Genomic DNA, 12,774 nt, shown 5'->3' on the forward strand with positions numbered 1-12,774 from the left:
TAAATTTTCACTTCCTCAATAGGTAGTTTATATATATTAGTAACAACATACAAATTAGGTTTTTTTTTTTTTTTTTCCTAAAACCCTCCTAGTTTTTTGGAATTTATACAACCCTACTCCTATTCCGTACAATTTTTTTTTTTTTTTTTATTGAAGTTAACTGATATTGATATTTTATTTTGTTTTAAAGGTTTGAACTTTTTACACTTTTAAATGAAAACAAAAGTTTTTTTCTTTTCTTTAATATTTCCACATTCTTTAACCCTTTTTTTTTTTTACTTCTATCCTCTTCTCTTTGTTTATCACTTTTTCCTTCTTCTCTCCATCCTCTTCTGTTTCTTCTTCACTCCCTCCTCTCTTTCTTCTTCTTCTCCTTCTTCTTCTCTTTCTTCTTCCGTCTATTTTTTTTTTTTTTTTTTTTTCATTTGGCCCTCATTAGTAAGGCCGTAAGGGTGTTTCGGCGGTTTGATTTGGCCGTCGCAAGGCCCTTATGTGATAACGAATGGCCAGCCGCCTGAGGGTCTTACTACGACCATCTAGTCAATCCCCGACCCTCTACAATGGGCCGGACTTTGAAGCCTCCCACCTCAAGATCAATTTATCTATCTTTTTTGTTGTATTGATTTGTTTGAATTAAATTGTTTAAAAATATGGTGAACTTAAATTGCTGATTTTTTTTTGGGAGAGAGAGATAAAAGTATATGTTTTGATAGAAAAACATGGTGAGAATTTTTTTTGGGGAGAAATTTGATGAAAGTGAATAAAGTTTGTTAGATGTAAAAGTAATTATATGAAGTTTTGATTGGTAATAAGAAATGAATGAAAAAAAAAAAAAAGGGTTCCGGGAAATGTTATTTTTGAGTAAAAAAATTAAAGAATTGAGTTGGTTTAATATTTTATGTAATGAAATTTTGGTTATACAGTTGTTGTTTTTTTAATATACGTTAAAATTAACTTTACAAAAGGAGTATAAACACCAATTTAATTTAACGATTAACCTTTTACGGGCAAAATGGGACATTTGGCCACTCTGACACACTTTTTTAAGCGAATAATCTAAATGGGAGTTAGGTTGTGGTAATGAAACTATTGGGTGCCTATAGAATCGTGAAACCTATGGGGGTTTACTATGAAAAAACCATGCAAATTAAAATAATTGTTATCATATGTATGTGGAAATTATAAAAAGTACAGTTAAATTGCATGTGAGAGAGATGCAGCAGTAGATAGAGTTAGGGACATTTAATTAATTAGTAATTTGTACTGCTTCTTGTGTAGCAAGATACTTATGGCATCTTGTATTGTAATATGGTTAATATAGGTGGGGAGCTTAAAGAAACTGCTTGATTTTAATCTTAATGAGAAAATCCATTTACTCATTTCTCTCCGACTACCCTCCTTTCAATTAAAAATTCTTTAGTTGATATTTTAACACATTGACTTTCATTTTTATTTATTTATTTATATATTTGTTTTCAAGATGCGCTCATTTTTATGTCATCTTATCTATTTTTCTCTTATTTGATTGACTTTTGTGTGCAGTTTTATATACACTTCAAGCATCATCATGTTAAAATGAAGACCGTCATTATTAGGTAATTAACTTCTATGCCTTGCACCCTCTCACAAATCTATTTCAAATCTGTAGGTCAGACCTCACTGCAAAAGGTATTTCAACTTTCAATTCATATTCTTTGTTAATCATCATGCTTAATTTCATCGTAATCCTTTCTTTAGAATACTTTTTTTTTTTTTTTTTTTCTGTGTAGATATATAGTTGGATATTGTTAAATTAACTAATGAAGCATGTTAATTAATTTACTTCCACTTTCCCAGAAAATCAATAGCTATTTTTGTTATTTCTTTGGATGGTTTTTGACCTAAACTATGTTCACATTAGTTTATGTGAGGTGAAGATCAATAAAATCAGAAATATCTAGGGTTTTATGGCTTTACCAAGATGAATTTATTGTATTTTAAAACTAAGCAAAATATATCACTCCATAATTCAATTGATTTAGTTACTTTATTTGTATCTAGCAATAGATTTCTAGGGTTTGAGCTTAATCTGGTAATATCAATATATGGATTTCTACATAGCAATGGATATTTGAAAGATACATCTTCCTCCCTTTACTTACTACATTTATAATTGTTCATAATCTTCTTAACGTTTTTGAATCTTTCTGAATCTAATTATCAGACTGAACTTTATTTTAATTATCGTTCATGATTGATATAGGTATTTAGCAGGCCTGGTTTGAATGTCCACCATTGCAACCATTGATTACAATGTCTCCTCCAGTATCTCTTAACAACTACAGTCATGTTCATAAAATTTCGGTCTCATCGCCTTTCTACGTGTCAGATGATTCATGGCCAATTCTGGAAGATAACAGCATCTTTCTAGCTATGGATCAAATATTGAGTGATTTTGATGCCGATATATTTCAGCAAGAAAATTCTTCAGTGTCTAAAAGTGGATTTGATGAAATGCTGCCAAAAAATAACGTTTCGTCAGTCTCGCATGGAGCTTCAGCTAATCCATGTTCAGTCCAAGAAGAGAGTATACTACTTACTAAAGAAAACACAAGTAATTTTGAGTTTAATTCATTTCTTGAGAAGGAAAATTCTTCACTAATTCTCGAGGCTCTTGAAAGTTTATGCCCAATTTTAGAAGAAGGACGTCTTTTGTCATCTAATTTTGAGGATTTGGATCCGAACATATTTCTTGAGCAAGAAAGTTTACCTTTTGAGCCATGCAATTATGGAGAACTACAAGGGCAAAGTCTCAACAATTGCAATGAGGGCAATTTGTCCAACTGTTTTGAAGCTTCTGATAATTCCTTGCAACTTCTTGATCAACAAGAAACTTCAGCAGTGGCCTCCCCCAACATTGATAAAAGATTACTCGAAGATCAACAAGTCATCGGTAAGAGAAAGGAGAGGAAGCATAAGTTGAAACGCGTACAAATTGATCAAGTAAAGGTTATGCAACTCAATGAAGAAGATGGGCAAATTAATCAAGAAAAGGTTGTGCAACTCAATGAAGAAGATGGGCCAATTTCAAAGAGGCAAGAGCATAATGAAAAGGAGAAAGCGCGAAGGATGATGCTCAATACTTCTTACTTAGCCCTTGGAGCATTGCTACCAGCTGATTCTCGAAGAAAAAAGGTTCAATCATCGACCACCCTTCATCATTTCATTAGTTTTTGTTTCTATGAGCTATTGCATTTAGGATCAACTTAAGAAGTTAATATTACTTTAGAGAACTACAACAATTATAGAGGAACTATGATTTACATACACTAAAAGAGTTTCTTTCAATCCTTTATGCTGAAGGTCTTAGCAGCCATTGGGGTTACACTAGAAATAAACATTTCATTGGAAAAGCGTAGCCTCAATAATATCATAGCTTTCGAACAAAAATTGAGTGCCTGAACAATAATGATCAATTTTAATTAGTACTTTAATAACCGGGATTGATTTGTACAGCCTAATTGATACATTGGAGAGAAGTTTTGTGTTCATGAAGTACTGCAACTCCTAGGTAATAATATAAATGATAACACTGCATTGTCGCTCAAGTGATATATGACTGCTACTTAGGCAATACTACATTAAATATAAGATGATCCGTATAATAAGTATTGGTATAACTTATGAAATTAATTTATTTGGGATATGAAATTGCAATCACAACTAAATTAATTTCCTTTACTTCTTTCTAGTGAAGGTTTTAGCTGCCATGGGGCTTTCTAGATATAAACATTTCGTTGGAAAGACCTTACTACTTTGTATTCTAGCTTTCCAATATAAGTTATTAAGGTTATTAATAGGAAGAATGCTGGAAGAATTGTTACCAAGTTGTGTTAGTACTTGAATATCTTTCACATTATTTAGAAGAAGATTAATTTGCACTTGTTGTAGGCCTAATAGCACACAATTGAAGAGACATTTTAGGATCATAAAGTACCATAAAGAACCCTAGTAATATTAGAAATAATACTAAGAAGTTGGATCTCATAGAGTCAAATAACAGAAAATAGAAGAATGATGGGGAAATCTCCCTGATCTTTATTAGTGGTTACAGCTATTTATACTTAGAATTCCTTAATCTATGCTGCAGATTAAGAAACATACAACTTAAGAACTTGTGCTGAAACTACTGAAGCAATCTAATACACTTCTACATTTTAGCTCTGATCTTTAACAGCTCCTCTCAAGCTAGCAAAAGTCTAGTGAAACAACTGTTAGCTTGTCTCTTAAAGACTCAAATCTAGCTGCTACCAAAGCCTAGTATCTTCAAGATAAACTGAGCATTCAAATGTTGCACTAGTTCATCTATCAACTCAACATCATTCCCTGTCAATAAAAAGCCATCAACATACACAAAAAATACGGACTACCTTCTATTCAGTTTCGTAGACAAACAAACTTGTATCAGCAATTGAACTAAGCAATCAAAGCAGATTTCAGTTTCTCAAACCAGGCACTTGGAACTTGTTTAAAGCCATATAAAGCCTTATTCGACCTACACACATGTTGAGATTAGGTAAGACTTGGATAACCCTTAGGTTGTACCATATACACTTGCTCATCCAAATCACCATTAGGGATCGGAAGGCATTGTTAACTTCTCAACGATACGTAACATCTAAACTCATAATTGCTATTAAAGTAGCTGGTTTCACTAAAGGTCTAAATGTCTCAAAATAATCCACCCCTTCGAGTTTGCTGGAATTCTTTGGCCACTAACCTTGCCTAAAAACCTTTGAATAGTCTCATCTTGAATATATTTAACTCTTTGAGTTTAGTTTACAAAACTAACATCTGTTGACTTGTGCTAAAACAACTAAAGCATTCTGATACACTTCTTCTGCATTTTAGCTCCGATCTTTAACACATAGTAACTCAAGTACTATTACAGTTGGTTAGATGATACATCAATCATAAGATGATGTAATAAGTGATATAACTTGTAAAAAATATTGTTTTAGTTACTAATACCTTAAATATAAGCTGCAATATTGAAGCTTTGTACTTGTTGACTGTTTAGTTGCCATTACACTTAAAAGCTTAAGTGAGTAGGTGAGGGTTTAATATATTTGCAGCTTTGGTCTTATTGACTATTAAGTTGACATCCCACTTAAAAGCTTAAACAAGTAGGTTAGGGCTCATCATATTATATTAGTCTAATAAGCTCCTTTACATGAAACTTGAATTTTATTTATCTTTCTTATAAGATCCGAATTCGTAACCTTTGAATCTGATACAATATTTAAATTTTCGTTCCACCTAAAAACTTAAACTTTTGCTAGTACTTTTTTATACTACCATATTTGAATTGCTCTCCATTAATTATAGAAATTGGATTTTTTGAAATACTCGAGCATCAGATTGCTGCTACTTATGGCCTTTAGTAATATTAAAATATGCCTGGTTTTGTGAGTATTATGCACGGTGTTTTAATAAGGTAAGGATTTGTATATTACCTTTTACCCAGGGTGAGGATTTAAGAACAGAACAGAAACTTAAGCAGTAAATTAAACGTAGTGTTTATCTAATTTTTCTTAAATATCTTTCTCATGCATGTTGTGAATTCTTTTTTTTTTTTTTTGGTGGGGGGGGGGTGTGTTTGGTTAGCTGTTCCAAGTCTATACAATTAATTGAAAGACTATTTAGGGTTAAGATAAGCCTGAGAAGATATATTCTATTCAGTTGAGAAAGACTTTTCAAGATACAATCATAGAGTCTATTGTATAGGAATCATAAACTGATAAACACTAAATTTACTATGTATAAATCAAAATTCTAAAGATATATTAATGTTTTTGTACCACAAATTATTCAGAAATTTTAAAAATGAGCCCTTCAACTTTTGTTACATAAGATTTCATCAAACTAAGTTTAATTCGTAGTGATTTTGATCTCTTTACAGAAGAGAAGAAGTGCACCAGTAATAATGGATAGAGTTCTTCAATACATTCCGGAGCTAGAAATTGAAATAGAGAAGCTAACTCTTAGGAAGAAAAAATTGCACTCAAAAACTGAAAACGAGCAAAATCCTTGTCAAACTCCACAATTAGAACTTGAAGCTCCAACGGTTTCAGTACACGAGGTTGTAAAAGGTGAAGTGATTGTACAGATTACATTGATTCTTAAGGATCATGATACCAATTTCTCAAAACTATTGGAGAATCTAGAAGAAGAAGGTAGGAGCATTATGAGTGCCTCAACTCTTCAAGTTTGTAAGGAAAGAGTCTGCTACAATATGCATATACAGGTAAGTTTTCTGTCTGTTAAATCACCTGATAAAAAACAAGGATTATTATATAGCTAAATAATAGAATAACTCAAGCAAAGGGATCAAAGGGATGATAGAATCAATTTAAGATCAAGAGATATCATCTTCTCATCTAATTTTATCTATACTTACAAAGATCCCCACTCCTTTCCGTTTCTGTGTTGGTTTTCTTTTACAAATACTATATTCTTCATAAATATTTAGGTTAAGTAATAATATAGCATGGTATCAAAGCCAAGTTTCACAACTTCAAACTCCCACTTAAATATCATTGTTGATGTTCATCTAATAACTTAAAATTTAAGGTGAAATTAATAGTAATTTAATAGTCTCTTTATATTAAGTTGTTTGGCTCAACATATATTAGACCAATAAGGTCCCTTACATCAAACTTAGATTTTTTTTTTTTTCATTTTGTATATGAGCATTCGAATTTGAGACTTTCAGCTCTAATACCATGTTAAGTTTCCATGATATCAGAATTAAAATTTTCAAAACTTGATCACGGTTCCCCCTTCAAATTTTAATTCTGCACGATATTCAATTTTTTTAAAAAGATATATACTAACTTCTCTAGCTCCCTAAGATAGCTTTTTCTATCTGTAATGTTAATTTTCGATGCTGACTAATATATCTACTTTGGACAGATGAATGGAAGTTCACTTGCAGATGACTATGTTGCCGTTTTAAGAGAAAAGATAGTGTCATTGTTAAGTTAATACCTTTATTAATTGGGATTATTGAAGGAAATTCATGAAGTTTCTACTCATTTTCTAATCTTAAGATTTTCTCTTGATTCATGAATGATAATCATCTTCAGAAGAAGATGATAGTGTTCAAACTATTAAACTGTTTAGAGGATGGTCAATATTTCAATAGGACGTGTGTTTTTTTAATCTCAATATCAGTCCATATATAATATATGAGTAACATGTGGTTGTAAGTCCATTGATAGATTTATGCTAGAACTTAAGTCCAAACTGTAGTTTTAGCTTAAAAATATTTAAAATCAATTTCATATATAGGTCAAATTAGTGGTGCACTACTGAGGCTTTACTTCTCTAAAGTCTATTTTTAATCTTAAGCAGATCCTGTAGCGTAAAAAAGCACTAAATTGTCTGTTAACTCTGCGGTGTATATATATAAATGTTGTAACATACAGAATTAGTTTTTGAGAAATGATTTTCATTCCAGAATTCTCTTAAGTTTGTTTTCCTCTTTACTCCCAAGGTTGTTACTACTCCTATCATCACCTAGGATGAATTCAATTCAATAAAAGAAAAAAAGAATGTGCTGATTAATGATTATACTATTTTTTGTTCAAAAAAAATATATATATATTATCCAATACAATCCCTATACAAAACAAAATATAATATAAAAATAATACAATACAATATTATTCTACATCATATAATATTTCGTATTGTATTATACACCGTAATACAATATTGTATGCAATACAATGTAAATAGTATGCACAATGTCTTGTGCCATTGCCAAACATGCTCTTAGGGTATTTATATTCTCGGGAGAACGACATTGTTTCACCCAAAGTTTAGCAAAACAACATTTTCCCATCCTTCGTTAGGTTCTGTTATGTTTCCCGTTAATATTTTACTGAAAATATGAAAATACTCTTAAAATTTTGACTTTATAAATTTTTTATTATTTTTTAATTAGCCAAAATGTCAAATATTAAAAAGTCAAAAAAAAAATTGTTAATCCCATCTAAAAAGTTAGGAGTAATGCTATGGAATTGTTTAAAGTTAAATGACCTTAATATTTATTTAGTTATTTATAATGTCATCAATATCTCATCACTATTATACAATAATCTACTAAATTTATAATGTTTTTCATAATATAATGTTTTTCATTTTTACTCATATGCATAGAAAATCAATATTCCTAATTAATTAAATAAACAAAGAAAAAAAAGATATCTTTACACTTGAACTAATAAATAATTGAGTAAAGACTTTAACTTAACTAAATTTTAATTTATAATAAACTATTTAAGGGTATTTTCGTCTTTTCAGTCAAATATTAACAGAAAACACTAACAAAACCTACAAGGTGGGAAAGTGTCATTTTGAAACTTAATAGGTGGGAAAGTGTCGTTTCGCCAAACCTTGGGTGGGAAAATGTGGTTCTCCCCTTATATTCTCTATCATGATATTTTGATGAGTTAAATACAATTTTAAACAAGTCCTATCTTATTAAAACCAATAAATATAACCAATATTATAGTTAAAGCTGTGAGTAAAAAGCCGAAATAACTAGAATTAGGAGAAAATATCAAAATTTTAAAATATTAGACTACTCTATTAAGACTCTTTAAGGTTTTTCTTTTAAATCTCCCTTTCAATTTTAAAAATAAAATGTGTAAAATAAAAGTAGAATACTATTTACTTTTAATTGATATACATTAGTAAGTTTTGTTTGGATTAAAGTGTTAGGGCCAAAAATGTCTTCGGCCCAAATAGGTTCCCGAAGACGAAGACACCATCAATGAAGCTTGGAGCCATAGCCTAATTCTGATCGGGCCCGCAACTGAGTATGCATTCTATGTCCGTTCGGTACATCTACTTTGTTGTTCACTACTTGGGCCCAATCAGCAAATGCCCGATTCGCTTAGGCCTCGCCACCAACTTGTCTGAGCCCAGGCCCTTTGATCTTAGACCACCTTCTGCACTTAGGATCTACTTGAAGCCCAAGGTCATCTACTTATCCCAATACTACCCGAACTCTATCGAAGAGGTCCATCACTACCCTAACTCGTCTAAGATCCGTGTCTTAAACCCGCTAGGACTCCCTTTCCTATTGAGGTAACGGAGCCAAAGGTTCTCCCTTTTTACAAAACATCAACTTTAATTACTCTCAGTCCTACCAGGATTCGAAGATCCTACAGTTGCTATATAAACAGAGGCCAGCCCTCTCACAAGAGACATGACACCTTCAGACCCTGTAGTTCTCACTCTCGAGAATTTTGCATCACAGCTGTAGTTATAGTCTCCGACTAGACTTCTGGTAACCTTCTCTCTCCCTAATTCTCACTAAATTAGCCTCACTCAGCCTTATTGATTTGAGTGTCGGAGTGCCTATGGCAAACACCACCCCGATGTTTCCTATTCGTTTCACACTTGTTTTCTTGCATGTGCAGGTACAGCGGATTGCTAATGGCCTCAACCTCATGGGATCAGTCCTTATTTTCATAAAGGTCGATTTTTTGCATCTATAGTTTGGCGCCCACCGTGGAGCCTCTGGCAATCATTCATCTTTCAAACCCTACTTCGTAAGGAAACTCTTTATGACTGAAAATTCAAATAACACTAATCCTGGCCTTAAGGCCAGACTCAAAGCTTTGATTGCCCTTATGCAATAGCACTCAGACAAGGTTGCAGCACTGGAAGCTGAGAAGACCGCCATCCGGGCCAAAAACCAGTCTCTGAAAGAGAGGGTAAGTCAATTTTATGACCTTTAACTTCAGCCTTTTCAGGTACAACCCAATCGTTTCCACGCATCAGTTCCGTCCATGCAACCTCTCTAAACTTCAGATCACAGACCAACGATCTCGAATACAAGGTCGTGACAACTTTATTCATCACTAGTGGATGATTCAGCCCTGAATCTAATTGAGCAAGGACTGCCAGTAGAGCCACTCTCGGTCGACCCGCTTCAGGCACGAGATCAAGACATCCAAGTGACAGAAAGCCCACCACAATAAGAGCCACCCATCCTTGCCATCAGGTCTCATCTCCAATCAACCATTCCTAACCAAACCCCACTCGACTCGACTCATCCTTGCTGGTCGAGTGGACTCCCTCACCTTCAATCCACCCCACTTGAGTCCATCCATCCCTACGGACTGAGCGACTCTCAAATAACCTCTCTCACCATCCATGCGGGCCAAACCACCCAACCCGAGGGAATGAATGGAGATCCTAGTTACCAAGCAGCACACAATGGAATGGTTCGCCAAGCTACCCCACGCGACTTGACCCAACAAAACGTACCGAGTGCGAATCACATGACCAACCAAGCCAACCAGCCCGACCTAGTGGCCTCCGCCTCACCCATGAAGCAGATATTGGCCAAAAGATTGGTTGACATAAAAGTAATTATGAGGCGTATACTTGGAGTACCAATCCCAACCAAAAAGAGTCAACCTCACTACTATGGCGAGTCACCCTTCATGGATGCAATTACGCTAGTCGAGATACCTCACAAATTCACCATCCCTGGCATGAAGTCTTACAATGGCACAACTAACCTAGATGATCATCTAGCCTCATACAAACAGCGGATGTTTGCTACCTCGATACCCCGAACACTGAGGGAAGCCTGCATGTGTAAGAGTTTCAGCTCAAGCCTCTCTAAACCAGCTCTTTAATGGTACACTAACCTTCCAAACGACACAATCAGCTCATTCGCCCAACTCATCGACACCTTCATTGAACAATTCGTCAATAGCAAGAAACTCTAGAAGTTGTCAATCGACTTACATAAAGTCAACCAGAAGAGGAGGGAGCCATTGAGAGAGTATATTAGCAGATTCAACAAAGAAAAAATCTTCATCCTATCCTGTAATCCAAAGACAATGGTAGACGCTTTCAGAAAGAGTCTCCTCCCCGATGGAGAACTATACAAAAACCCGACAAAGCTCGACTGCACCATAATGGAAGATGCCTTAGCCAAAGTTGTGATCCAAATCAGGTGGGAGGAAGATAAGGTGAACTGGATAAGACATGTCAGATATGATGATCGTCACCAAAGGCGGAATGAAAGAATGCTAGAGTCCAGATCGTTTGAGCCTCGTTATCAACCCTCTCCCCGCAATCCGAGCAGAAAAAAATCACACAACCGCCAACTAACTAGAGCCGAAAATAGACCATCTGGATTGAACCAATTTAAGGTTCTAGAATACAACCTCAATGTCGAACCAGCCCAAGTTGTGGCAATCATGAAAGGAATGGGACCTACAGTGAAGTTGACAGCCAAGCTCAATCCCGATGTGAAGAGAGACACGACCAAATGGTGCAAATTCCATGGCGACCATGGTCAAAACACTGCCGATTCGCCCTAAGATTGGAAATCACAGTACTACTGAAAATGGGATATCTCCAAGACCTATTGATGGATAAAGGGAATAATACAGTTGGCTAGAGAAGCTCGAAAGAAACATCTCCCCCTCCATGAGAACCAACACCAAAGGGGTTTTACTCAATTATCTGTGGAGGGTCAGAAATCAGTGGGGTAAGTTATTCCTGAGCCAAGTGCTACGCCCAAGCCAACCATCACCTAGAAGTCTGATCCATTCATCCATCCCCTTAAGTGCATACCAACCAGGTCATTCAGTTTGAAGATGACGAGTCAGTTACCCTTGCCGCCCCTCGTCACAATAGTCTAGTCATCTCTATCCAGATCACCAACATCCTGGTCAAGAGAGTATTTATAGATGGGGGGTCCTCGACAAACATCTTTTTCCTTGAAGCAATGAAGGCCATAGGACTAGATGAATCAAACATCAGCAGACGACCAACCATACTGATCGGGTTTAGTTTTAAGCAGAAGTACACCATCGATGAAATTGTCTTACCTGTCTATGCCAGCGGAGTCAACAAGCAAATCATCTTCCTAATGCTCAATTTCCCCTCACCATACAATGTTATCTTGGGTCGACCCTAGATCCACGATATGCGAGTTGTCCCTTCCACCTTCCATCAAACTATCAAGTTTCCAACAAAATAGAGAGTAAGAGAAATCAAGAGTGATCCTAAGGCCTCTAGAGACTACTACAAAAACGCCTTCAAAGGCAAAGCTCATACTTCATAGCAATTATAGTCCCATCCAACCCCTCCGATCGAGCCAGATCAACCATCCATGAAAGAGTTAGATGAAGTGCAGATACATCTGGACCACCTCGACTGAAAGACCCAGATAGGCTCTCGCCTCAAGCCCAAGATAAGAGAGGGACTTATAGATTTCCTCAAGAAAAATCAGGACTGCTTCACCTGGTCCCACGCGGACATGACAGGAGTCAGCCCCGATGCAATTGTCCATCATCTTCACGTAAATCCAGATCACCCTCTAGTGAAGCAGAGGCGAAGGAAGTTCACACCAGAACGCAATCGGGTCGTCAATGAAGAGATTGACAAACTATTGAGTAAAAACTAATCAAAGAAGTCCACTACCTCGACCGGCTAGCAAATGTTGTGGTCATGAAGAAAAAGAACAAAAAGTGAAGGGTTTGTATAAACTTCACAAATTTGAACAAAGCATGCCCCAATGACTCCTTCTTGTTTCCACATATCGACATGATAGTCGATGCGACAACATTTCACAAACTCCTAAGTTTTATGGATGCCTTCTTAGGGTACAACCAGATTTTGATGCACCCGGATGACTAGGAGAAAACAGTTTTCATCACAGAGAGGGAAACCTACTGCTACAAAGTAATGCCT

General features: G+C 35.1%; 1 protein-coding gene across 1 annotated transcript; it reads left to right on the top strand.

Moving 5' to 3' along the window:
- Positions 1 to 2,292: 2,292 nt before the first annotated feature.
- Positions 2,293 to 7,034, top strand: LOC116105541. The gene is made up of 3 exons (XM_031391944.1): positions 2,293 to 3,174; positions 5,942 to 6,286; positions 6,955 to 7,034. Exons 1-3 carry the CDS (start codon positions 2,293 to 2,295, stop codon positions 7,024 to 7,026), a joined length of 1,299 nt encoding a protein of 432 aa, XP_031247804.1. The 3' UTR covers positions 7,027 to 7,034.
- The last annotated feature ends 5,740 nt before the right edge of the window (positions 7,035 to 12,774 follow it).

The sequence above is a fragment of the Pistacia vera genome, unplaced genomic scaffold (assembly GCF_008641045.1).
Source record: "Pistacia vera cultivar Batoury unplaced genomic scaffold, PisVer_v2 Contig50, whole genome shotgun sequence".
NCBI lineage: Eukaryota > Viridiplantae > Streptophyta > Magnoliopsida > Sapindales > Anacardiaceae > Pistacia > Pistacia vera.

Excerpts from the sequence above, each read along its gene's own strand:
- LOC116105541 (XM_031391944.1), top strand. The coding sequence starts at position 2,293 with ATGTCTCCTCCAGTATCTCTTAACAACTACAGTCATGTTCATAAAATT. Across the intron at positions 3,175-5,941 it reads CTGATTCTCGAAGAAAAAAG|AAGAGAAGAAGTGCACCAGT; the intron begins GTTCAATCATCG and ends ATCTCTTTACAG. Across the intron at positions 6,287-6,954 it reads GCTACAATATGCATATACAG|ATGAATGGAAGTTCACTTGC; the intron begins GTAAGTTTTCTG and ends TACTTTGGACAG.